Source organism: Trichomonas vaginalis, chromosome IV, assembly GCF_026262505.1.
Source record: "Trichomonas vaginalis G3 chromosome IV, whole genome shotgun sequence".
NCBI lineage: Eukaryota > Parabasalia > Trichomonadida > Trichomonadidae > Trichomonas > Trichomonas vaginalis.
The window spans coordinates 24,964,878-24,991,484 of record NC_067206.1 but is presented as its reverse complement, the minus strand read 5'-3'; the positions used below and the strand labels follow the sequence as shown (position 1 = coordinate 24,991,484).

Genomic DNA, 26,607 nt, shown 5'->3' with positions numbered 1-26,607 from the left:
CAACATCATTGACGTCAAATCCGTGCGAAATAAGAAACTCTGTTGTTGCTTGACAATTATTTTCTGCGGCATAATGAAGTGCTGTTATCTCTCTATTATCTCTTTTTTCAATAAGCGATTTTGTTTCTTCATTGTTGAATATATATATAAATTCGCAAATATCAGCATTATCATAACTAGCTGCATAGTGAAGTAATGTTTTACCTAAGAAATCAACTTTATTGAAATCAAACTTATCAGTTTTGAGGATTTCAAGAGTTTGTGGGAATGCTGCACCTCATGGAATTATTGAATTTTTATCTTTCTGATACATAATCAATAAAGCTTTCAAGTTTTGAGATGTGATGATTGAATCATAACTAAATTCACTGATTTCTGTTAAATTATTACTTAAAGCAAATTCAATGAATTATTACTTAAAGCAAATTCAATGAATTATTACTTAAAGCAAATTCAATGAATTTATTGTTATGTGATGAAATAGCCATACCAATGCATGAAAGATTGAATTCTGTTTCATTGTTGCATTGATTTATAATATCAATATTTGCTCCGACAACTGACAAACGGTAACACATCGGTGTTATCTTTTGATTCATGTCGGAATGAAGGAAATTGAAAATGTTCACTGCTCCGTAATAAGCACAAACTTCAATAAGATCACTTTTGTCAACCCCTTCAAATATTGGAACATTCATTGTGATCTTATCTACAGAATTGCTTAAAACATAGTTTTTGAACTTCTCGATATCATCATTCATGATCATATTCTCAACTTCATCCTTTTTCTCTGATATGTTTTTAACTTGACATATTTTATCGCCTTTGGTGGTAATCTTTAAATTCAAGTTTTTCAAAACATCTTGAATATTGTCTGCAGGCAATATTTTGTTTAAGGATGAAGTTTTAACGGAATAAGTTGTGAAGATTTGATTGAGTAATTTGCCATAAAGCGGCTGTGCTCGATAATTATATTTATTTGCTTGTAAAATTCTTCGAATGCATTGTTCTATTGATACTTTGTATTTGTTAATCAAAATATTTGTAACATTGTTCATAATCTCCTCGAAACTATCGGTAGATTTCAAGTGATATAGCTTTTCATATGTTTCTATGAAGTCATCATACTGCTTGATTGATTCACAAGCCATGGTCAATCTCTAGAAATCGAAAACTGTAATTTCTGATAATTTTTCAGAAATTGAGAAGGGGAAATATCGTAATTGTTTTATTAGGATGAAGGCATAGTTTGTTGACGTCTTCTTATAATAATAAACTTAGATATGTATAAAGCATCCGAAAATCTAATAAAAATTTCGAAATTCTAGACATCTTGTAAAATATAAGCATCTGGATGAAAATTCTATTGCTTCAGACCTTTCTATTGTTATTGCTTAAATTTATATTCATAAACTTAATCGAAATTAATAAATTATATCCGAAATCTTTGTGATCATACTTTTCCACATGTTTAGCATAGCCTATTTTACTTCTAATGAATTTATTGGGTATTTTATATAGTATACCTCAGATCTGTCTTTAAGGGTGGCGGAAAGTGATGTGACCGAATAACAAAAAGTGAAAATAACTAAATAAATATTTGAAATTCTTATGTTATTGTAGCAATACTAAATAGTATATATAAACAAGTCTTTACTACAAAGTTTGTATAGTCTGAGGTCATTATCTGGTAGAGAAATAATGATTGAAAAAAATGAATTTTCAACTGTATCTAGTCTCTGGTTATTGAATTAATATCAAAAATACTTAAGGTATGCAATATAGGTACATAAATCTATCTTTTCTATTGAGCAAAACACGTATCTATTAAATTCGTCCAAGATGCAATAAGTGATGAGATCTGGAACTACTTATCAAATTTGCATAAAATCAATGTATGAGAATAAATAACATATAAATACCAATTACTTCCGATACTTTTCGTTACAATTTGCTCCCATTCAGAGTTTAATTAGATTTGTATCTAGTCTTTCAATATAAGATAAGGAGTCTTTCTTTATATTTAAATATATATAAGCTATTGTTATCTATATTTTCTATTGAGTAAATTTTGTGTTTAAAGTTCCAATCATGAGATATTTAAAGTTTTTTACCCCTATCAGACGCATAATTCACATATTTATCATAGGAGGGAAAACCAAAAGCTTTCATATATGATAATGAAATTATGGCATACATATACTACTACAAATGATTTTTGTATCCATATAATTTTTCCCAAAAGATATCAAAAATATGACGAGATAATAGCATTTTATTTTTGGTCATTCACTTCACTTTCCGCCACCCTTAAAAAAATTATCAATGTCCAATCAAAGCATTCATCCAAACAATTACAACGAATTGCGAAGCACCTATAAATATTATATCGATCCATATAATGTTTTGTATCAGCTGAAAACGGAAAAAGAAGAAGAATTAAAAGAGATTTACCAAATGATTAAAATAGAATTGATTGATTCAAAGAGAGATCAACCAGAAAATATTATTAGAATCATTTCTCATATCATTCAGTATAATTATCGCTATATCAAGTCGTATTTTATTCTTACCAAACTCATCATTGATGATTATCATGTGGAAGAGATTGACTATTTTAATACATTTTCAAAAATCCTGTTTTATAAAGAATATGGAATTAAATTAGACAAATCTGATGACTTTGAAAGAAATTCTTATAAAAATCTGTATATTCTTACAGAAAATACAATTTACAGGGCAATTATGAATAACGATATAGAAAAATTCATCTCATTCACGGAAAGAGAAGGATTTGATAACAATCAAAAAATTGAAAGCGATTTATATCCATATTCATATCGCGGATTTTCACTACTTGAATTATGTAGTTATCATGGAGCAGTTGATTGTTTCAAGTTCTTAATAACAAAATTTCACTCAAAAATAACTTATGATTGTCTTAAATTTTCATTTTTAGGCGGAAATCCAGAAATCATGAGTGAATGTTTGAAATATCAAACACCAGATAGAGAATGCATGAGGTATGCAATTATTTCTCACAACATTGATTTTGTTACATTCTTGACGAATGAGTACAATTTAAAAACCCATTTATATGATTGCATAGATTATAATAATCTTGAATCATTTTTAGTTTATTTCGATCAAACTAATGATGTTAACAAATGCTTTATGGATTCATTAGGATTTTTCATTCCATCCCTTTGCGAATATTTCGTTTCACTTGGAGCAAATATCAATGAAAAAGATGTATGGGGAAATACCGCACTTCATCTTGCAGCACAAAATAACAGTACAGAAACAGCAGAAATTCTTATTTTGCGTGGTGCGAATATCAATGATAAAAATAAAGATGGAGAAACCGCACTTCATTTGGCAGCACAAAATAACAGTACAGAAACAGCAGAAATTCTTATTATGCATGGCGCGAATATCAATGAAAAAGATAAAGATGGAGAAACCGCACTTCATTTTGCAGCACGAAATAACAGTACAGAAACTGCCGAAGTTCTTATTATGCATGGCGCGAATATCAATGAAAAAGATAAAGGTGGGAATACCGCACTTCATCTTGCAGCACGAAATAACAGTACAGAAGCAGCCGAAGTTCTTATTATGCATGGCGCGAATATATATGAAAAAAATAAAGAGGGAGAAACCGTACTTCATATTGCAGCATTGAGACAAAATAAAAAAATAGTTAAGCTTCTTATTTTACATGATGCGAATATCAATGAAAAAAATAAAAATGGAGTAACCGCACTTCATATTGCAGCATATAATAATAATGAAGAAATTGCCGCGCTTCTTATTTCACATAGTGCTAATATCAATGAAAAAGATAAAGATGGAGAAACCGCACTTCATATTGCAGCACATGAAAACAGTACAGAAACAGCAGAAATTCTTATTTTGCATGGTGCGAATATCAATGATAAAAATAAAGATGGAGAAATCGCACTTCATATTGCAGTAAGGAAAAATAGTCAAAATATGATCAATGTTCTTATTTTACATGGTGCGAAAGAATGATGTTCTTACAAATGATACTATTCTTTCTTTTTCTAGTATTTTCGTAGATATATTTCATTAGAAATAAAAAAATTACTATGCTTTTTCCTCTGATTTTATTCATAAAGCGATTGAACCTACCACTTTGCCTTGATAGAATTGACTGACAAAGCTGTCATTCAACGGTGTTTTGTAACAGTTCAATTTTCAGAAATATATATACATTAAATGTGATTTAGGTATCGACACTTCAAGCATTTTATGTCTCAATTGAAACAATAATTTTCATAAGCACAATCGTAAAATAATCATAAGCAAAATAGGGTAAAATCAAAATCCGAGGTTTCAAGCTAAAAAAAATCCCATTAAACGATATTAAGCATACAAATGAATTTTATGATAACCCTCAATATCTTGTTTTTCGTTCTGCTTATTGTTCAAATATTTATCTTATGTTGATCTTCATTTTATCTATTTCTTACAATTAGAGTGTTTAAATCCCTATTAATTTCATTTTAGACATGTTTAAAAGAAATTCTCAAATGAACACCTGTAAGATAGTGAATCTTAAACAACAACGTATGTATAATAATTTTCGCATTTCTCCAATTCTCTGATGGCTTCATTACGTTATTTTTCTTTAGGTATTTAAATCAGATTTCTATTTCAACCATTAGGAATATTTAATATAACATTACTGATCTGTGGCTAAAAAAGCTAGAGTGGAAAAGAAATTAGTCAAATTTTCACTTCGAATAAAATTTTATTGAATTGAAATGGATAATCAAGATAAGATTTTGTTTGATCAGATTGCATAGATTATTCAGATAGGAATAAAGGCTTAATAAAGTTTTTTTTTAATTATCCCTTTTATGAACGCCGTCGAAGGCATAACCTACTGAACTGGACTGAGTTCTATCTAAAAATGCTATTATTGATACGATTGGTTGAAAGACATTGATGAATTCTCGATTAAGATAGCAGCTTTGGATTTGGATTTTTTAATTCTGAAATACCAAAAAAAATTCAGAGGTCAGAAAATCAATAAAATGTATATAATTAATTGTTGTATAATATTATGAAATTTATTTCTTCGGTCAATAAAATTGAATACATGAGCGGAAATTGCGATTTTTTCATTCAATTTATCGATTTATTCAAAAAATGGTATCTTTGTATTTCTACATACCAAATCTTATTGGATATGCTCGTATCATCCTTATGTTTGTAGCATACCTCTTCGCTCAGACAAATCCATACATTTTCTTCCTTAGCTACTTTTCATCCCAATTTTTAGATATGTTTGATGGAATGGCAGCTCGTGCATTCAATCAATCAACAAAATTCGGTGCTCTCCTAGATATGGTTACAGATAGATGCTCTACTGTCGGTTTATTACTTGTACTCTCCCATAGATATCCACAATATACACTTGGATGCCATTTCTTTATCTGGCTAGATATTTTCTCCCACTGGGCTCATATGCTCGCCACATTAAAAGCTGGAAATCAGTCACACAAGATTGTCAAAGATGGTCCATGGCTCCTTCGTTACTATTATGCAACCAAATGGTTCATGGTTCTCCTTATTTTCGGTGCTGAAGGATGGCCATGCACAATGTACATGCTCAGCTTCGACTATCTACTTCCACCTTATTATTTACTTCCATTAAAACTCCTTAAATACGTGCTTCTCCCATTATTCATGCTTAAGCACATCGTTAATGTTATCCAATTCTTCCATGCTGCAAATTCTCTTGATGAGATCGGAGAGAAGAAGAATAACTAAAGTATTTTTTATTATTATGGTATTAATTAAAATTGATTTCATATACAAAGTGCGATATATGAAATTTTCAAGATATTTTTTGTAGGATATTAAAAGATATTTAATATTGTGGTACATTATCAGCCATCATTGATGATCAGTATGCTTATATGAACCATAAAACCTGTTATGAAAATTTCAGATGTATTAACAATTTCAAATTGTTGTATGATGTACAATAATCCAAATGGTATTGGACGTCTCTTCAAAGTTTCTGATCAAGTGATTCTTCATTATAGTTATTATGATAAATTGACATATACAAATAATATGCCAGTTGTTCAGGAAACAACAACTTTATTTATCAATAAACTATCGCATTTGTCAACAGCTAATTGTGTTGCTTCAATTCCTCTTATTTCAAACAATTATAAGCCTTTGGAAACAGAATCACGTGATTCTTTGCGTAAAAATGATACGCATTTATTAGTTATCATGGCGTATATGGCTTAACCAATTTATATTATCATTTAGATTTCTTTATGTTCTTAAGATAATAATAGTGGAGTTTTTGCGTTGTATTTACACCAATATTATATTAATTCAAATAAATGGTTTGAAGTATCATCGAAAATATATCTTAAACGCAGGGATTGAAGGTCAAGCCTTATGAGAGTGTAAGTACTCCTATATGAAAAATTCAACAAATTGTCTCTTTATATTATTTTCGACGAATTTTACGTATCACGTAGTTTATGTATTTTGTGTTTATATTTTTCATTCAGGGTGCACTACGAGGATTAAAAAGTCCTCAAATTTTTCTGAGAGTTATATCAATTTGCTAATCCTCCAAATTAATAAAAACTTATTTTTTTCTTTACAGGAATAAATTTTTTCGATTAATATGCATCATTTAGAATCACATAAGGTATCTTTATATCATATATAACTTTGGTGGTCTAATATCAACTCTTTGATGAAATTAGAAAAACAATCGAAAAAACTTGATTTTCGAAAAAATTTTAGCATGTTTATTTTTCTCATTATTTTGATCGAGAGCCATGATTTTTCTTTTTACCACATCATTGGTACATATAAGGTGATGCTATTTATGCAATTTATTTTCAAAAAAACTCGTTTTTCAAGGACCTAAAAAAAGGCCCAAAAATTTCATGACCTGCACTCGGAGGATAAAAAATTTTAAAAAGTGGAGATTTAGTCTTCAAAAACATATCATAAATTATACAAAATGCATATATTCGATATTCCATATAATTTTGGGTAAAAACCGATGGAAATGAAATAATAATTCTAATTTCTGCCAAAAACACCTAAAACTTATAAAATCATCAAATTGTAAATTTGCATACAAATTGACTAAGGTAAATCTTCATTCTTCAAATCAATAAAAAAAATTATTTTATAAAAGTAATTAAAGGTTATTTGTTTAGTAACACAATGATCTAGTAATATTTAAATACAAATCATATTGCAAAATAGGTAGGAGAGAATTTTTTGAAATTTCGCATATAATAAAACGAAAATCATAGTGTGAGTTTTGAGATTTACAATAATTGAACGTAGTGTATGTGAAACAAACGAGCTGTTTGATTTTAAACTGTTGTAAATTCGAAATAATATTTTTAATTTGGTATAAATTTTGAATTCAGAAGCTTTGAGTGAAAGGGAATCAAGTACTTAATGAAGGAATGTGTTTGGACCAATGTTCACTTTTTCGCTTTTTTTCGAGTTTCGAAGTACCCAAAGTACAAGGATTTTTTTTCGAAAAAAAGGAGGATTAAAAAACCGTAATCCTCATTGTGCACCCTTAAATTATTAGAAAGAATGTTTATAAAATACTTTTACTACTATGGATATTATACTTTTTTGGTACTAAGGGAAAGTGGTATATCAAAGATTTTTTTATAAATTTTTAAAAAATTTTCAGTTTATTAAAAGTAAAAGTAACGAAATATTTTTGTATCAAAAAATAAAATACACACAACAAAGAATACAAAACAAATATTATAAATAAATAAAATTACATTACGCAATTAGTTGAATCCAAACCAGTCATGTTTGCGAAGTATTCCAACCACTTGCAAGTATCAGCAGGGATTTGAACATTTGTCTGGATTTCGTGATCAATCATTGTAGAAAGTAAAGCTCTGATGAACCAACCCATTGCGAAACAAGCGAAAACAGAAGACAAATTCAAGAAAAAAACCAACTTTGCAATTGTCTGTGCGTCGATGATTAAATCGAGCATTTCGTAGTATTTTCTAAATCTCATTGCCAAAATAACTTTCTTAACTTTGAATCCTTTCTCCAACTGATTATTCTTCATGTCATAGATAGAATTCAACCATCCCTCGCCAATTTCAACTGTTTCTAATTCAGTCATCTGGCGTTTGAATTCTTCATCATATCTGACTGTTTCGAACTGTGCCTTGAAAGCTTGTTCATTATCTCTTTCGAATGATTTTTCGTAATGAGTACTATAATCACCAGAACTATAATCATCATCATCGTAATTATCATCATCATAATCTTCTTCGAAATCTTCTTCTTCATCATCATCACCTTTAGAAGAACTTCCTTGTAATATCTTTGATTTTGGCTTCTTTTCTTTAGCTGCTGATGATCTTCTTCCATTCTTAGCTCTTTCTGCTTCTTCCGCTTCTTGTTTGAGTTTTTCAAGTCTTTCTTCTTCGATTCTGTCTATTTCTTCTTTGACTTCTTTTGTAATAAGTGTTGGATCATCCATGTTGTCCTTGTTGACACAGAAAAGGAACAAAACGCATGATACGGCTGGAATGGAAAGAACAGCAAGAGAAACAATGGTGACAATCTTCTCAGGAACAATGACATTGAAACCGGAAAGAACAGGGAAGAGAGCGAAAATGAGGTTGAAAATATAAAGAACAAAATCTAACCAGTTGTTGAGTTTGCACAAATATGGCCACTTAAGATATGTTGCAACGGCCATGCAGAGATAGAAAATGGGAAGTAAAACAACAAGTTTCGTGTAGTAGCTGTTGCCAATCGCAGAAAGAATCATAATGATGAATTTGGCTAAAATTAACCACACAGACCATTTGGCGGCATAAACTGTGTACTTCTGGAAAAGGAAAATACCTGTTGTCTCAAGTTTCGTAGTAAGAACTGCCCACTTTTCTTCTGGAGTGCGACCAAATACGTTGATACCAAATACAAAGTCACGGTTGACATTAACTGTTGCGACCCAGAATGCTGGGATACCAATCATGATGAAGGCAATGGTAAAGAGCATGATTCCGCCATTAACTTTCAAGATATCTTGGACGAAAGATAATGAGAGCTCTTTACGCATTCTGAGCTTGCTGAGCTTGGTTGTAATGGCAAGGCTGAAGGAAGACATGTTCTCTAGTGTGGATTGGTTGACACATGTCATATAATGAGTTTCGAACTGGTAGAATGTGCTGTTGGATGGGATTCTGATGGGAATAAATCCTTCCTGGGGGCATTTGACGGATACTGGAACGAAATTGTACATTAATCCAGTCATGATTGGAATATAAAGAAGTTCGAAAGCAAGAAGAAGTAATCTGAGACCCCAGCGCTTGATAAACTTCTTAACTGATAAAAGGAACTTGGCACCAGCCTCTGTAGCTTTAAGGAACATAAGGACAAAGGTAATTACTGCAAATGGAAGTAAAATGTATGGTAAGAAGAGTCTGACAGCTGGAGGAATGGTGATATCCAGCTTAATGACATCAAGAAGAATTAGAGAAACCACGATCAGGAGCAGGAAAATGCAATATAACATGAAAATTGTGGATGGGGCAGCAACTTTAGGGACAATCTGTACGGTACTCATGATGCTACTAAGCTTCTGGTTAATTTCTGATAATGTAAGGTTCTCTGTGAAATTTGGAATAATTCCATCGAAATAAAAGTTCGAAAGCTCTCTTGTGGCATCTTTGACAGTGAAGTCTTCTTTCTTCCTGAAGAAATGGAAGAGAACGCGACCTATAAGATAGGCAGAAAGTAATACTATACCTAAAATATAAAATGTATTAACTTTTGGTGGGATAAGCATTAATGTAGCTAGGTAAGAGATACCAAATGCTGCGCCAAGATCTAAAATATGAAAGATAGCCTTGAAAATTGGAAGGGCAAAGAAAACTGTTAAAATATCGAGCAAAAATGGAATACCAATTGACATTAAAACGAGTGAGGTCCTGATATCGAAGGTGGGCACTTTAGGAATAAGTTGCCAAAGATACTTGAAGAACAACATAAATTTTTCCGCAAATGCAGATAACCAATTCGGAACATTTAAATTGGGGAATCTAAGAGAAATGGAGATGTTTTGCCAAAAGGTAACTATTGATGTGAAAACGGATGTAAAAGAGGCGCCCGGCATGCGATGTTAAAATTGAATGATTTTTTAAAATCGAATTCAATGGGTATGCGAAGTTTTTGATGGAAAAAAATTATTGTCAAAAATCTCCCATATTAATCAATAAATATAAATATTGAAATGACATATACTAAGGATGAAAATTGTCTCAAACTCGTTTTTTCTATTGGTCTCTCAATCATGTCTATTATATTGCCCGTGACCAATTCAATTTGCTTTCAATTTTGATAAAAAGGCGGATTGATAGTTAATAACCTACTTCCACTCGATATCCGTTTGTAAAATTTTTTATTAGATTTTTATAAATGGGATTTAATGATGGTTTTGTTTTTGAAACGAAAACTTTGAACTGAAAAATTTTGGCTTTGAAGCAGTCGTTTTTTCAGAGAGAGAAAAACAGATATTTGGTAATGAATTCTTGTGATCTTTATAATTTGTGTGACAACAAACTCCAACACTGAGCTTTCTGATCAGAAAAATTCAGATCTGAGACATTCGATAGAATGTGATTGAGTATTGTATTACCCAAGAGATGTATGCTCAAATTTCTTATCACAACCTTTGGTCAAAAAAAAAAATTATAAAAAATTAAAAATATCAAATTAGCACATAGATGATAAATAAAAATTTTATAAAAACATTGGTTGAGCTATATCATTACAAGAACGATTCTTACTCCTCGATAATATTCTGATTCAATTCTTCTTCATGTTCTTTCATATATTGCTGAATACATAAGATTTGATTATTGATTATTTCTTCTAACTTATTGACTTTCTCTAAGTAGTCATTCTGCATATCCTGAATTTGTTGGTAATTTTGTTGTAATTTTTGATTATTTTCTGCTTGCTCTATTTCAGCTTCTTCTATTATTTGGCGAGACTGTACATTCTTGTCTTTATTCTCAAGTAACGTATACTCAATTTGTACTTTTGCTTTCTTTTTCTGATATGCGTTTAGTTTATCTCTGAAAGAGTCATTGGATTCTTTGGTTTCTCTGATTGCTTGGCGTAATTGTGAAATGTGTTCTTGAGATTGAATTGCATTTGCGTCTTTAAATATAGTTTCGTAATGATTTTGTCGGCCTTTTTTATCTGCAAAATCTTCTTGAACGCGCTTCATTTCAATAAAAGCAACTGCAACTTCTTGCTCTAATTCTTTTGCAGTCCAATAACGATCATCTGTTTTTGCCTTTTCAATTTGTTGCTGAAGATCTTCCAAATGTGTTTTAGATCCTTCAACGCTGCGTTTAAGCATTTCTATAGTGCTTTTATGATTTGAATTTCCTGCAGGGCCTTCTGCAGCTTGTTCGAAGGTTTTGTTTATCATTGATGTATTTGAATCGATCTTGTGTGATGTCCTTGCGATTATTGAACGATATTTTTTAGTTTGTTCTTGCATTGTTAATATTTGTAAGCGAATTTCATGAAGATTTACAGGTTTAATTGGTTCTTCTTGCGCACTACCTTGAATAGTACGACTTTTCGTTGTATTAAGGCCAGGCAAAGCTCTTAATTGCCGGCTACCGTATGAAGTTCGCGCGCGCATTAACGAATAAATAATCGTCATAATTTTACATTCTTGATGAATCCAGCTCAATGGGAAACCAAATTGGACTATATGAGTATATCATCTGTATTGAATAGATGAACTGCATAATGCAATATAATGCAAATTTTGAAATATTTGAAAATTATTTTTCTTTAATTAAAGAGTTTAGAGTAGTTTTAGAGTTCTAAACTTTCTAAAAATCTAGTTTTATTCACCTTGCCTCAGTGGATTAAGTGATTCTTTGTTTTCTAAAGAAATCAAAATTAAATATCTCTCCTCTTACAGATTGTCCGATATCTGAGTAGCTACAGAGTTGCGTTTATTGGAGAATAGAAGAATTCTCAATCTGAATTATTTGTCTCACAAACAAATTTAACTGAATGATAGTTTTCCTTAGGGGTTTTTCGTAGCCAATTATTTCATGTATAGGTGTGTCTGGAAGATGCTGTATTTGTGGAAACAATACCGAAGAAGATTTTCTGATTAAAATTTCATCGATATATTACCTGAAACCCTATGATTATGGGTATATTCGGAAAGTTATGTGGTTTTTGCTCATGAAATATTTATATTTATTATATTCAAAAGAAAATATAAATGAAAAATGACAAATATTAAAAATCTAAGCAAAAATATGTCTTTTACATAAAATTGCATATTTTCATAGAATTAAATTCTTCAAAAATTCCAAAATTTTTCCGAAATATAAAAAATAAGGTAAATTTTCAAGAAAATTATTTTCATTTTCTAATTTTTGAAAAAAATTTGGAAATATAGATCCGTATTTTTCCCAAGTGAGCGGGGTATCTCCAATCCCAGCCCTATCGTCCTCCCAGTGTCAGTTTTCAATATAAAATCCAAATTTTTTTTGAAAATAAAAATTTCGAGAAATTTTTCTGATTTTTTTTCTTTGATTTCAATAATTCAAAATAAATTTGGGAGTAAAAAGACACTATTTAATGAAATTCATATGAGTGAATGTGGATAAATACTCTCAAAACATACAATTTATCTATTTTTTCTTTATATTATCAACTAATTAGTGATAATTTTTTTTGAATCAGATTTTTTTTCATTAAAAACATAATATATAACACAACAATGATGCACACATACGTATCTACACATCAAAATATAAAGCTTGTTTTGGTCTGGGCATCCCAACCCAAAATTCTTTAAAAATTGAATAAAATTGAATACTTGGGGCTGGGATGCCCATCCCAAAACCGAATTGAATTTTTTGAATTAAAGAATATATTTATGTATTTATAATATACATGTGATGTCTATAAAAAATACTAAATTCTAAAAAAAATTCAATTTATTCAAAACGTATACTAAGTGATCACTTCATTAGTAGGATCAGCAATCCTACTAAATGGTGAGAACGCCACTAACTAAAAAAGGAGTCCTTGGAGCTCTTGATCTCTTGTCAGTAGAGTTCATAATGAGGCATGGCATCTACTGATTAGAGATCAGAGCAATCCTACCTTACCTTCAGGAGCTACAAAGCTCCTAATCGTTACGAGAGGGAGTCTTGGAGCTCCTGAAGCTCATCAGCAGAGGCTATTTACCATTTGGGCCTCTTCTGATGAAAGATGCGAAACACGTCTACGAACCAGGAGCTTCAAAGCTTCTAATCCTTACTAAAGGGAGCTTTGGAGCTCCTGAGTCTCCATCAACAGAGTCCCAGATGGTAAATGTCCTTTGCTGATGAAAGATGCGAAACACATCTACGAACCAGGAGCTCCAAAGCTCCTAATCCTTACGAAAGGGAGCTTTGGAGCTCCTGAAACTCCTTTTACTATAAAATATGACAGTTTTCTTCTGAGGTTCTCATCAAATCTAAGACTTCAGAAGAAAACTGTCCTATCAATGTATACTTACACTCTCATGGACTACAAGTGTACAATTTTAAAGCAGAGATTATCCGAGGCCTCTCATCAAATGAGGGACCTCGGATAATCTCTACCTTAAGTAGTCAAATAACTTTTCTCACTATTTAGGAACAAAAGAACAAGAGTTGGAGTACTTTAAGGCAAGATTCTTCCGAAATCTCTCATCGAATGAGAGACTTCGGAAGGACCTTGCCAAATCCTTGAACGCCAATATCCTTGGAACTGAGCTAGAACCAGGGAGAAGTAGCATACTATAGAGCACGATGGTAATCTCGGAAATACTTATATCGCCCCAAGCACAATATTTAAGAAGTCTAACTCATATATACAAGAAGTCAGGCTGAATAGATATTGTGCATATGGTTTGCAGAACTCTCATGATATTTAAAATTCATGTTATCCCAAAAAAGGTGACACTTTGGGTGTATCGTCCATCCCAGGGATGCAAAAATCACATCACCTTGGATCTATATTTGGAAATAAATGAAATCATATTTAGCCCAGTAATGGAAATGTCTAGATGTCAACACTCTTTTTGAACATATATTAAAAGAATTTATTTTTCCATCTTATATTTTAAGGAACTGATAACAAGATCATATTTTATTAACCCATATTGATAAAAATCTAGTAAAACGTATATTTTAAAACGGGTAGATTTATTTTTTGGAAATTTGTTAAAGTTTGACTAAATTCGAAACAGAACAATATTGAATTTAGTTACTCATCTTCTGGGAGATCGAAACTGAAGTACTTTGGAATTTGGTCAGCTTCTTCATCAACCTCTTTTGGTGTTTCGAAGCGGATTTCTTTACGTTTCATATTTTCATCTAATTCTAGAATACCAGCAGAGTTTCCGCATCTTCTGCAGTAATCTGGAGCAGAGAAAATAGTAACAATTTGGTTATTGTGACCGTATTCAAGGCCAGACATAACTAACTGATGGCCACGAGCTGTAAGTTCAAGTCCATTTTCCTTGTTCCATCCAGCTGTAATATCTGGGCCGAATTGGTATCCAGCTTCTCTTGCAGATGGTTGGAAGCCTGGCGTTGGGGTGGGATCACTCCACATTAAGTCGCACATTGGGCCTTCATGTGGGATTTCCCTGAAACGATCGAGTTTCTGAATATCATCGATTGTTTTGATTCTTGGTGAAAGACCAGCATGGACGCATAATATTTTCTCTCCAACAATAGCAGCGAGAGGAAGGAAGTTGAATGTATTTGTATATGTCTGCCAAACATCATCATTTCTATATCTTGCAACAACTTCATCGCGGAAACCAAAGATTTGAGAAATTCCTGCACTTTCATGGTTACCACGGAGAAGGGTAATGTTGTTCGGATACTTCAACTTAAGGCAGAAAAGATAAGAAACTGTTTCAATTGATTGGGAACCTCTATCTACATAATCACCGAGGAACAAGTAGTTTGTCATAGGTACATCTCCACCAATCTTGAAGAGCTCCATCAAATCCTTGAATTGGCCATGGATATCGCCACAGATTGTGATTGGAGGTTGAACTGAAACGACGTTAGGAAGCTTTTCGAACATCGCTTTCGCTTTAATATTAATCCAATTGATCTCTTCAACTGTAGGAGTGATTCCATCCATGATATGCTTCATGATAGAGTCCGCATTTATTGGTGAGCTCATTTCCAAAAGTAATTGAATAGAGTGACGATTATTGTAAAAATCAGAGATAGACAAACTTTCATAATTATATTATACAACGTATTTTAAGACTGTTATCTATGTTTCGGGTTTGTGGGGATACAGATTATTGTAAAAAAATTCAATTAAAATCTGAAATGATTAATGGCAATTTCATTGGTTTTCTTTAGAAAATTTTAATGTACTATAGTATCTGAGACAAATATATTCAACTAAGAATTGATATATCATTCAATTTTGTTATATAATTGAATACAAAGAATTTAAAATCATCTTTTCTCATATATATTAGTCGAAGGATAAAATCTTATCAAAAGTGACAAAATCATCCGATTGAAAATTAGGGATCATTTCTCGATTCACAGTCTTTCTATGTGACATATAAGTTTATTATGTACCCGTAAAATACACACAAAAATACCAAGAATATTATGAATTCTCCTATGATAATTATCTTCATTTTATATGACAAAAGAACTAGACTTATTAAGTGACATATATTGATCCTTAAGACATGGTGTTTCCAACTGCTGTTTCCAACATGCAATCGGTAACATACAAATCTCTAGCGGTGAATGTTGTTCATGAGCCTCCGATTGGGAGCAAAGCCAGCAGAAGAGCCAGAAGAAATAGTAAATGAAACAATGCTTATTGAAGAGCTTAAAAATGAAACAGCTGGAAAAATAGTAAGCATATTTAATTCCATTTTAAATTATGAAACGTATGAATTGCCAGATGATTCAGCATTCATTGACAGTTCTTTAGAACAGATTAAAGAAGATACAAAACAAACATTGTTTGGCGCTTTGACTTCTCTTGCTAATAAAGTTGATAACGGATTCAAAATTAAAAGGTCTTTACAAGAGGAATTGCATAACTCATCTATAGATCTTGGAAATGCAACTCATGCGAGATCAACTCCCACTCCATTTATTCTTCGCTTTTTCAAAAAGCTCAAAAATGAATTTAGAGAATTAGACACTAATATATCAAACGTGCAAAGTAGTCTCCTATCGTTAGATGGCAATAATTCTCTGGATTCGTTAGGTGCGACCCTATTACAAGAACATAGAGCCATTCTTCGATGCAGTTCTAAAGTATCAAACCTGCGACGAAAGTACGAGGAAACTAGAAAGCATATGCTTGACAAATTAAATTTGGATGAAAATAAACTCGAAGAAAAGTTTGAATTCACTAGTCAGGACGATATGTCATATGCAGAGAATATTAAATTACTATATAACCAATATATTTCTGATAAAAACGCGAAATTACAAAAATGGATTGAAGATATCGATCTATTTGGCGAGACCACAGCAACAGTTGTACCAGCTCAGTCTTTTGCCCTTAATAAATTAAATGCTGGTGCAATAAAGCCATCTGTTGCTACTCCAACCTCAAATCGCGTTAGATCTTCTGCACCACCTCCTTCAGGAGCTACTGCACATTAAATTCTTGTTTGTATTATTTATTTATGAAAATTTAATAATTATATTTACTTTTTTTTGTGTTATATCAATTTATATTATCATCGAAAGCATGCGTTTAAAAGCAAGCTGAACAGGCCTTCCAATTCTAAGAGCAAAAAAAAGATGAAAAAAATTTGTATTTTATCACAGAGTTTTTCGTATTTTTTAGCATCAGCTTAGGCTCCCAATCCTCGTTAAACGCAAAATCATATTTTCATGGGATATGCATCAATATTTTCCTTAGTAGTAGGATAGGAAGGGTTGTGTGACTTTTTTTGTTGCATCTATATATAGACGAAGGTATATTTTCACATCTTCTATATATAAATGATATAAAAATTTTTTCTTACGTTTTTTAAGTCATGAATTCGTAAGAAAGCGCGACATTATTAAATAAATTAGTAATAAATATTTATATACTAAACACATTAAAAATTAACACATTAATTTTAAAATAATTTATTTTTTTATCTTTTATAAAAGAAGCTATATATAGATGATGTCAGATATTCCGCGATTAATTAAACATTGTTTAAATCCTGAATGGAATCAATGGAGTCATAATCAAAGACCTCATAAACGAGTAAAAGATTCACTACCATAATGAAATAAAAAAATAAACTTTAAACATTCATGTCTCAGAATCAACATAGAACTTTAAGAAGCTAATGATTATTTGAATTTATGAAATCAATTATTTGATTCATTTTTTCTTCAATCTCTTCTATTCTTTTTGTTAAATCATCTATTTTCATTAATGAGGTGATTCTTGATTGAGGAATAGATTTCAAACTAACCACCCCCTTTATTTTTGAAATTTTGAATCCATTAACTTTAAACATTTTATTCAATTTACACGTTGTCAATTCTTCAAATAATTTTTTATTATTAGCATAATAGTCATTAAATTCTTCAACAGATGAAAAAATTTTTATTTCAGTAATTGGTTTAACAACGTTTATTTTTTGTTGAACATTTTCACTTTCATTTATTTCTTCCTCCTCTGTTTCATTTATTTTTAAAATCGGTTTCATTTATCATTAAATAAAAATTAGAATATAAGTGATGAAATATATTTTTTAATTAATATTAAATCAAAAATGGCGGCAGGATTCTTTAAGAAACTGTGGGATGGAATTAAGAAAGCTGCAGGTTGGGTTCATAAAAATATTATTAAACCCGTTGCAAACTTTTTGGCACCAGTAGCGAAAACGGCAGGAACTATCATAGGTGGAGTATTAGGTACTAAAGCAGGTAATCCGGCGATGGGAGCACAAGTGGGTAACGCAGTTGGTGGAATTGCTGAAGGAATACTTAATAAAATAGGGGGGTAGATAGTGGAAAAATAAATATTATTTTTATCTTAGTATCGGTTGAAGTCTTTGATAAACTTTTTCTCCTTTATTTAATATTTCTCTTATTGGGGCAGCTTTTGGCGTTATTGATTCAGCAACGTCACTAATTGCTTCTTTATTCTTAAATATCCAATTTGCTCCTTTCTTCATTGTTTCCCAAATTTTATGCGCTCCTCTTTTTACTTTATCCCACAGTTTCTTAAATATACCTGCAGCCATAGTTGATTATTTCATCAAAATTAAAAATTCATTTTCATCTTTTAATTTTGATTTTTTATTTATTAATAAATGACGACTAACTATTTGGTGCCAAACACCAAACCGATTAATGGAAATGTGTTTCATTCATTCGAAAAGATAAATGAAATATTCGCAAAGAATGACGGTAGAAGATATTATAGAGAACTTGAAAGTTCATGCTATGACTCTGATGCTCCATATTTTGATGATAAACAAACTCATTTAAGAATTACAAATCCAGCTCATGATGTGAACCAATTAGGTGACACATATATTAAACGCAAAGTTAAAGCAACTCTAGTTTCAAATAAAGCTTTCACATGTGATGCCGCTTTTAAATGCATGCGTTTATTCGTTGGTTACAAATCATCAAATCAAAGCTTTAAACAATTAGAAGTAGAAACTGAAAGAGGTGATGCCGGTTATCTTCAGATGGATTGCGCCCGTGAATCTTTCGCATTTGCAACATATAAACCAAAATCAGAAAGGAAAGTTAAAAAGTTTGTTCATTCGTTATATAATAATGTTCAAAAATATGATAACTCAGTATGTGGTAAATATATTGACCCTTCAGAAGTTTTCAAGAACGCAAATGAAGAAGTTGATGTCACTTTTGATATGATTATTCCGGTAAATGATTTGTTAGCATTTCAGGCGTTCGATGATTATCCTAAATCATTTGGTGAAATCATTCTTAAATATTATGTTTTCAGGGATACTTTAGTATTTTGTCAGGTTGACCCGTTAAGAGTTGCTGATTTACAAAATTACGTTTATGAAAAGATAACTGATGGAAATTATGAAAAGATTATGAATCATGTTTATAAATATGATCGCAAATTCCAACAAATCGGACTTTCTGCCAAATTAATTACAAGCTTAGCCGCTACATCTGCTGACGCAAAAGTTGATAACGTTATTATTTCATGCACAAAGATGGAAGTTTTAGAGGATAAATGCATTACACCAGGATACGGTTTAATTGAAGAATCAGTTAAAGCAATACCACGTTTATTCAGTAAGGAAGATCCATTCATGATTCCAGCTCAACATATTGACGTTCGTTCACTAAATGGAGGTTGCATCACTCCTGAAGGTATTAGCTCAGATTTCTCATACGCTCTTCATAATGTTACAGATGTTGTGTTAACATTTCCGAAGAATGCAATGCAAAGAACAGTTTTAGAAAATCCAATGCTTCGAGGTCTTCAGGTCACTATAGATTCCAGAAACTTCCCCGATCAAGCGATGACCACAGTGGGCGACATATTCTTTACACGTATGCTTCAAGCTTCTGATTTAGATGGAGTGAATGAATGCACAGAAGAATACGAGGACTCATTAACTAGACCACTGAATGATGATAATGGCACGCCATTAACTAGAACATGGAAAGACCAAACTTCATTCTTATGCACTATTCCAGTTCAACGTGATGGAGCGGGTATATTCTTTGATGGATTAGAAACTTTCAACTCACAAGTTACAGTACAAGTGAAAGCTTATCCAATCATTCAGGGTGTAAATGACACTTACTGTTCAAAGGTGACAAATCCTCCTCAGGTTTGGTTTACTAGGACTACATATTGGACATGGACACCGGATGAAGGTTTGAAATATTATCCAACAGGTACACCACCACAGTATAGAAGTTCATATGATGAAATATTGATGAATAGAAATGTTTAAAATTATAAATTTATTTTTGATTAAATGGATTTAAATTCATCCACCCCTTATGAAGAATTAGCAGGAGTATATAATACATACGTAGATGATATGATTAATGAAGCATTGAGTGATAATAGAAATGCTCTATCTAAGGAAAAATTAATGAAAATTCCATATTCTGAATGTTACTTAAATTCAATCACTGCAGCAATTGGTAAACAAAATAAAGGTAAAACATTAACGATATTAAAACAAATTATCATTATTGCTAACACTTCCCCCTATTCACACGTGTTAATTTATATCAACCGTTCAGGTTCACCTTCAGATGATACATTTGAATCTTTAAAGCATTTAATCAAAATTCCAATTATTTATTTATCACAAGAAGAAGCAGAAGATTATTTAAAAAACTTTTTAATGTATAAAGAATTATATAATACAATCAAGAAAAAAGGATTAGAGGATAAAATTATTGATAAACAACGGGATGAATTATTTGAAACACTTTCTATTTCAAATTTTGATAGAGAATTTTTGCATTCACTCATTTTTCTAGATGATGCAGTGAAATCAAAACTAATAACAAATGAGAAATCATATTTTAATCAGTTATTAACTCAATGTCGACACATTCAGTGTTCATTCTTCATGGCTGTTCAATACTTCAAAGCATTAAGCACAAACATTAAATCAAATCTATCAACCCTTTTCATTTTCAGTGGGTTTAGTCGTCAACAGTTGAACGTTATGCTTTATCAAGTGAATTTACCAATGAGCATTAATGAACTTTACACACAATATCAGCAATTAGGTGAACATGGAAAAATAATAGTTGATTTAAATAAAGGAAGTGTTAAATTTGATTAACTTTTTATAATTAATTTTTATTTTTTATTTATAATTAAACATGACAGAAATGGTAAATCTTCTACAGGTTCCATTAAAACAAGGGACAAACAAAAGGGGTGCATATAATAGAACTATGAAAGTTCCTGATGGAATGAAAGAATTAGTTCATATTGTTGCTGGTCTTCAAAAAGATGTTAAACAAATGAGAAACGTTTTAACATTACCAGAAGCTCAAGCATATGCCAAACGTCATGGTCCAAATTGGGAAGCACACGAAGCAGACATTACAGGTCCAAATGGAAAACCTGATGGTATAAATGAAGTTTTCGTTACTGATGGTCAAGGTAATATTAAAGTCATAAATGGTTATAAATTAACTATGTCTGATTATCCTAAACGTAAAGCATATAATGAACGTTATCCTATGCAATTTGATGAAAATGGAAAAGCTGTTAAACAATACATTGGAGAAGGTGAAAATGGTCCAATTAATTCATACCGTCATAATCCATATTCTTATTTCAATGAAGAATTAAATGCTATTGAAGAGGGACCGGATGGATTACCACGATATTCTAACCAGTTTGATGGTCAATATGCAAATATTAGACCTGAAATTTCAGCTAAGAAACTCTTTAAAGTTGCTTTATTCGATCCAGTTTTCGCAAATGTTAAAGATGAACTTAAACATCAATTCCAACCAATTATAGTAGCAAGAATTGCATCAGGTGCTTTATCTCAAGCATTCAAAGATTTAATTAAGAAACCATTATATCAGCAACGAGGTTTAACTTATGATTTAGTTAAGGAATCAGATAAAAGAAAATTTGAGAAATCAAATGATTATAAGAATGCAATTAATGAATATATTCGGTCTATTAATTTCGATGAAAATGCTAAAAATCAACTTCAAGAACAAATACAGGGAATAATAGATTCAAAAGTTCCAGCAAAATAAAAGTTTAAATATATTTTTTTTATTCGATTATAAATGAGAAGACGTTTCACTAGTCAAAAGAACACTAACGCAAAAGCAGAGATTACGGTTGGTTATAACGTAAATGATGATAAATCACGAATTATTCAAAATGTTAAAGTTAATGTTAGCCCCGAATTAACAAGGTCAGCAACTCAACCAAATTTATTAACTCGTGACTTACCGAAGAATGAGGAGAATGAAGAAAACCATGAGAATGGAGACCCAATCATTTTATCTGAACCCGGTAAAGAACCCGTTGAAATTCCCACTTATCCAACATACCCCCCGCCTCTTTCATCAAACATCGAGAACCCATATAAAATAGACATTAATTCTGAATTAATGAAAATTTACCGTGATATAATAATTAATAATTATGATTCAATAATAAATTTAATTGACCAATCCGGTTTAATTATTTTACCTTATGAATCATTAATTCACATTATCGCCATTCTTTGTGATGTTCAAGATTCAGACGTTAAGATTCAATTTTTCATAGATGATGAGGTTTCATGCTGCGGAACAGTTGCAAAAATAAATCCTATAAAGGATATTAGCACAATTAAGATATCAAAGAACGGAACAACAACTGAACTTCATTTAACATATAATGATATTTATAATAAAATAGTTGATGAATATAAAATATCACTTGAAAAATTCTTTGTTAAGGCTATTTAATATTCAAGCATTAACATTATCGAATAATAATCCTTTGAATCATAATCGATAAATAATTGACCTTTCACCAGTTTCTATCGTTTGTTTTATTTCTTTTTGTTCCCCACTATCTGGATCGGTCATTGTAATTGTTTTTGTTATAGTATCAGCTTTATCTTTAACTTCAATCTTTTTTCCATCGGGATATTTAAACCAAAATTCCAAAAATTCGATATTGTCAATCTGTTCATATTTTAATCTATCAATTACATTTTTAATACCATCTGAAAATCTTATGAAATGGTCATTATATGGGTTTGATTGAACTAAATTTGAATGAAGTGAAATATAACCTGTTGATGAATATGACATTGACTCATATTTTCTGAAAACACTAAAATTTATAACATGAATGAATTTCTTATTCGTTGAATTTATGAATTCTTGAGGTAATCTTATTCTAGTTTTATTTATCACTGGAAAATAACGCTTTACCATATTTTTAATCGTAATAAAAATGTCAATTATCAATATTATTTCGAATAATAGCTGTGAATTAAATTTAACAGTTAGCGGAATTTATAATGTTACTCTCGTTTCTGTGAGTGGTAAATTTAATCCCATTCTTTTAGACCCTTCAGATTATATATCATTTATTAAAGATGACCATGAAAAAACGTATGATATGTATATAAATAATGTGATAACGAAATGGGATATTAACATGATTTTAAGTTATTTAAATGAATCATTTATCGTATGGTATGAAGAAAATTTTAAATCAAAACCTGATAAACTTTTTGAACTTGATGAAATAAATAACCTTATTAAATTCCCGCTGAAAATTAAATTTTGTACTCCTCATCTTCGTTCATTGTTGGGAATATTAAATTTTGAAAAAGATGTTGGGGATGTTTTGTATTCTGACACTGGTTCCAATTTCATTTTAATCAAATGTGATAAAGTTAATACCCCAATGAGATTTTCACATCAAACATTAGACCCTAACTCTTACCCATCAATACAAAACATTTTATCCATCAACTTAAACACATTTTCGTTAACATATCCGTTTCAATTATCCGGGAATTCATTTATTCTTCATTCAAAAGATTTATCAAATATTAAATTTAGAATAACTGACCTATTTGATTGTGATTTAAAATTTATGAATGAAATATTATGGCAATTTCAAATAGAAAAAATAGCTGATGAGATAACGGATTAAATATTTATTTTTAAATCATAATAAATGATTAAACAACAGCAACCACAGCAACTTAAGGCGCAAAGCACCCAGGTCCTTCAGACCATTACATACGCCATATATGCATATAATTCAAAGACGGCAGAACAAACGCAAAGGTTGAAATATGGAGATTTGGAGATAGTATTGAAAAATGAACATTTCGAATTCGTTTGCAAAGGTGGTGCAGTGATATCAAATATAAAAGAAATTTTATTTATGAATTCAAAAATTAAAGGAATAACGGATGATATAACATCAATTCCACCAGAAGAACAGAGATATTACGCATTAAATGCATTTCCTAAAGTTTTGAAGATTGGAAGATTTAATTTAAATGAGGAATTCATAGAGGGTTTCCTAAATGACATAATGAAGAAGGCGGATAAAACATATGTTAACGATGAGTTAGAGAAGAAGGCAAATTTGGTTTATGTTGATGAAAAAGATAATGAAATTAAAGAAAGGGTTGAATGGTATCATGAATGGACATCAAAGATTTTAAAAACTAAAGCCGATACAGGATGGGTTTCAGGATGTTTAGACCTTAAAGCGGATAAAACATATGTTAACGATGAGTTAGAGAAGAAGGCGGATAAAACATATGTTAACGAAATATACCAAAGTTTGATAGGAACAAAAAATATTGAAACTATTGTTGGTGACTTTTCTGTCAATGAAGAAAATAAATATTTTAGATGGCAGTTTGTACACTCCTTAAAAAATGGTACACAGTGTAAACTCATTCCGAAAAATAACAATGAAATGTATGTAAGCTATAAAAAGAATGATGGTACACAAGTTAAAGTTCCATTAGACAACAACTGCTACTTAAACTTATATGGAGACGAACAAAAGAAATATTTAAGAGTTTATGAAATGGCAGATATGACATTGCCTGACCCAGCTCCAGCACCATATTATTATGACTATGGAGATGACGAGAGAACACCACGTGTAGATGAACAAAAGCTAACATTATATTTAGATTATTATAGATATAAAAGATATAATGCAATAGAAAAAACGAGAATAGTATATTATTATACAGATGACAGAAATAAATATTATAGTCAAGATTTTACCTACCCTGAAAACATAAGATTATATTATAAAAAATATTCTGACACAAACCAGAAGAAACCAGAAATAGTTGCACTATATTTTAAGTTCAAAAGAGACAATCCTATAATATCTCATATGTTTGATTTAATGAACCCAGTAGGTTCTATTTATACATCTATGGATGCAAGAGGTCCTCAAGTAATGTTTGGTGTTGGTGCATGGGAACAAATAGTTGACAGGTTTTTGTATTGTGCAAACTCTTCAAAGGAAACAGGGGGAAGTAAAACGATTTCAGGTGAAAATTTACCTGCACACAGTCACTACATAGATTTAAGTACATCTCAAGCAGGTTGGCATAAGCATAGATATTGGGATTGGTCAGGAATGACAAAAGGTAAAGGATATGATGTTAAAGACGACGTTAAGTTTGCTATAAATTGTTACTGGAGTGACACTCAGGGAGAAGGAAACCATACACATTTCGTTTCAGGATATACACAAACAACGGGACAAAGTAAAGAATACATGCCACCTTACATGACAGTTTACGCATGGTATAGAGTTCAATGAACGCTCAATGTTTGTGAAACAAACTTTAGAACGGACTGAAAGTCCTGAGCTCCAAAAGAGTGAACGGCATAATTTAAATTTTTATTTTTATCATAAATGACAAAATTAATTAAGCCAACTATTTCTAAATTAATGATACCAATGAAATCATTTCATGGAGTACTTATCCCAGGTTCTTCACAATTAGCCGGGGCAAGTGTTGTGACTCAAGGTGGAACAGTAGTGAATCCATTCAATAATTAATTATTTTTGAAGAACTGAAGGTGTCACCATGTCACCATGTCACCAGGTTATTTAACTTCTCTGAAAAAATGAGACAACATGACATTTTGACAACAACACAGGAGGAAGGCAGTTATGAATTATTTTTGAAGAACTGAAGGTGTCACCATGTCACCATGTCACCAGGTTATTTAACTTCTCTGAAAAAATGAGACAACATGACATTTTGACAACAACACAGGAGGAAGGCAGTTATGAATTATTTTTGAAGAACTGAAGGTGTCACCATGTCACCATGTCACCAGGTTATTTAACTTCTCTGAAAAAATGAGACAACATGACATTTTGACAACAACACAGGAGGATTAATGCAAAAATAAATTCCAATCATACTTTATAAAGCATCATTTACAGGTATTTCATCGTCAGTAAATGAATCCTCATTATCGTTTGGTTCAACCTGTTTCTATAATCCTTTCATTTCTTCTTTCAAAACATAACACCATGTTTGTTTATCGTCTATTCTTCTCTGTTTCCTATCACATTTATCCTTAATGCTCATTTGGAAATTCTTGTCTTTCATGTCTGATGGTTTGCAGAATAGAGCATTTTTACATATCATACCTGCACACAATTCATCATAATGTGTATTTATCCATACATCTAAAGGATTTGTTGATAATTCTATTAAATCTTGTTTGGCTTCAGTCATCGGTATGATTCGTACATTAAATGATGAAAGGTCGTAATTGATAAAATATGTTAAAAGGTTATCATAAAATTCCTTTGTGCATGAATCCATTAAATTCTTGAAGTAATCAAATTGACCCTTAAATTTACCATTAACTCTTAAAACTACATATCTTCTGTCTCCAACTTCAATTTTGACAGGGTAGACGTTATTAGTTACGAAAATGAAGTTTGCAACGTTCTGAGCAGTTCTTCTGGGTTGATTCTTTTCATTAA

The 26,607-nt window shown here is 31.0% G+C and overlaps 12 protein-coding genes and 1 pseudogene across 13 annotated transcripts, besides 3 other annotated features; 8 read left to right on the top strand and 5 right to left on the bottom strand.

The window, feature by feature from the left end:
- Positions 1–416: 416 nt before the first annotated feature.
- Positions 417–1,151, bottom strand: TVAGG3_0163750 (spectrin binding; the record flags this gene model as incomplete). Its single annotated transcript, XM_001330030.1, has 1 exon — positions 417–1,151. One exon carries the CDS (start codon positions 1,149–1,151, stop codon positions 417–419), a length of 735 nt encoding a protein of 244 aa, XP_001330065.1.
- Positions 1,152–1,540: 389 nt separating this feature from the next.
- Positions 1,541–2,314: a mobile genetic element.
- An 11-nt stretch (positions 2,315–2,325) lies between these two features.
- TVAGG3_0163730 (cyclin-dependent kinase inhibitor 2C-related family) lies at positions 2,326–4,035 on the top strand (the record flags this gene model as incomplete). Its single annotated transcript, XM_001330031.1, has 1 exon — positions 2,326–4,035. One exon carries the CDS (start codon positions 2,326–2,328, stop codon positions 4,033–4,035), a length of 1,710 nt encoding a protein of 569 aa, XP_001330066.1.
- A 1,129-nt stretch (positions 4,036–5,164) lies between these two features.
- Positions 5,165–6,633, top strand: TVAGG3_0163720 (CDP-diacylglycerol-inositol 3-phosphatidyltransferase protein; the record flags this gene model as incomplete). The annotated part of the gene is made up of 1 exon (XM_001330032.1): positions 5,179–5,802. The coding sequence occupies one exon, from the start codon at positions 5,179–5,181 to the stop codon at positions 5,800–5,802; it is 624 nt and encodes a 207-aa protein (XP_001330067.1).
- A 1,077-nt stretch (positions 6,634–7,710) lies between these two features.
- Positions 7,711–10,248, bottom strand: TVAGG3_0163710 (uncharacterized protein; the record flags this gene model as incomplete). Its single annotated transcript, XM_001330033.2, has 1 exon — positions 7,823–10,063. One exon carries the CDS (start codon positions 10,061–10,063, stop codon positions 7,823–7,825), a length of 2,241 nt encoding a protein of 746 aa, XP_001330068.1.
- A 543-nt stretch (positions 10,249–10,791) lies between these two features.
- Positions 10,792–11,734, bottom strand: TVAGG3_0163700 (uncharacterized protein; the record flags this gene model as incomplete). Its single annotated transcript, XM_001330034.1, has 1 exon — positions 10,859–11,734. One exon carries the CDS (start codon positions 11,732–11,734, stop codon positions 10,859–10,861), a length of 876 nt encoding a protein of 291 aa, XP_001330069.1.
- Positions 11,735–12,509: 775 nt separating this feature from the next.
- Positions 12,510–14,107: a mobile genetic element.
- On the top strand, positions 13,451–13,702 carry TVAGG3_0163690 (uncharacterized protein; the record flags this gene model as incomplete). Its single annotated transcript, XM_001330035.1, has 1 exon — positions 13,451–13,702. The coding sequence occupies one exon, from the start codon at positions 13,451–13,453 to the stop codon at positions 13,700–13,702; it is 252 nt and encodes an 83-aa protein (XP_001330070.1).
- A 147-nt stretch (positions 14,108–14,254) lies between the features above and the next one.
- TVAGG3_0163670 (phosphoprotein phosphatase protein) lies at positions 14,255–15,398 on the bottom strand (the record flags this gene model as incomplete). The annotated part of the gene is made up of 1 exon (XM_001330036.2): positions 14,356–15,291. The coding sequence occupies one exon, from the start codon at positions 15,289–15,291 to the stop codon at positions 14,356–14,358; it is 936 nt and encodes a 311-aa protein (XP_001330071.1).
- Positions 15,399–15,644: 246 nt separating this feature from the next.
- TVAGG3_0163660 (uncharacterized protein) lies at positions 15,645–16,794 on the top strand (the record flags this gene model as incomplete). The annotated part of the gene is made up of 1 exon (XM_001330037.1): positions 15,894–16,760. One exon carries the CDS (start codon positions 15,894–15,896, stop codon positions 16,758–16,760), a length of 867 nt encoding a protein of 288 aa, XP_001330072.1.
- Positions 16,795–19,486: 2,692 nt separating this feature from the next.
- Positions 19,487–26,607: part of a mobile genetic element that runs on past the window's edge.
- TVAGG3_0163650 (uncharacterized protein) lies at positions 21,030–21,854 on the top strand (the record flags this gene model as incomplete). The annotated part of the gene is made up of 1 exon (XM_051225071.1): positions 21,030–21,854. The coding sequence occupies one exon, from the start codon at positions 21,030–21,032 to the stop codon at positions 21,852–21,854; it is 825 nt and encodes a 274-aa protein (XP_051110057.1).
- On the top strand, positions 21,888–22,559 carry TVAGG3_0163640 (uncharacterized protein; the record flags this gene model as incomplete). The annotated part of the gene is made up of 1 exon (XM_001330038.1): positions 21,888–22,559. One exon carries the CDS (start codon positions 21,888–21,890, stop codon positions 22,557–22,559), a length of 672 nt encoding a protein of 223 aa, XP_001330073.1.
- TVAGG3_0163630 (uncharacterized protein) lies at positions 23,791–24,747 on the top strand (the record flags this gene model as incomplete). The annotated part of the gene is made up of 1 exon (XM_051225070.1): positions 23,791–24,747. A coding segment is annotated over one exon (957 nt), but the record flags the coding sequence as incomplete, so codon positions are not given.
- On the top strand, positions 25,027–25,419 carry TVAGG3_0163620 (phage tail repeat-like family; the record flags this gene model as incomplete). Its single annotated transcript, XM_051225069.1, has 1 exon — positions 25,027–25,419. One exon carries the CDS (start codon positions 25,027–25,029, stop codon positions 25,417–25,419), a length of 393 nt encoding a protein of 130 aa, XP_051110055.1.
- TVAGG3_0163610 lies at positions 26,036–26,353 on the bottom strand (annotated as a pseudogene). Its single transcript has one exon. A coding segment is annotated over exon 1 (318 nt).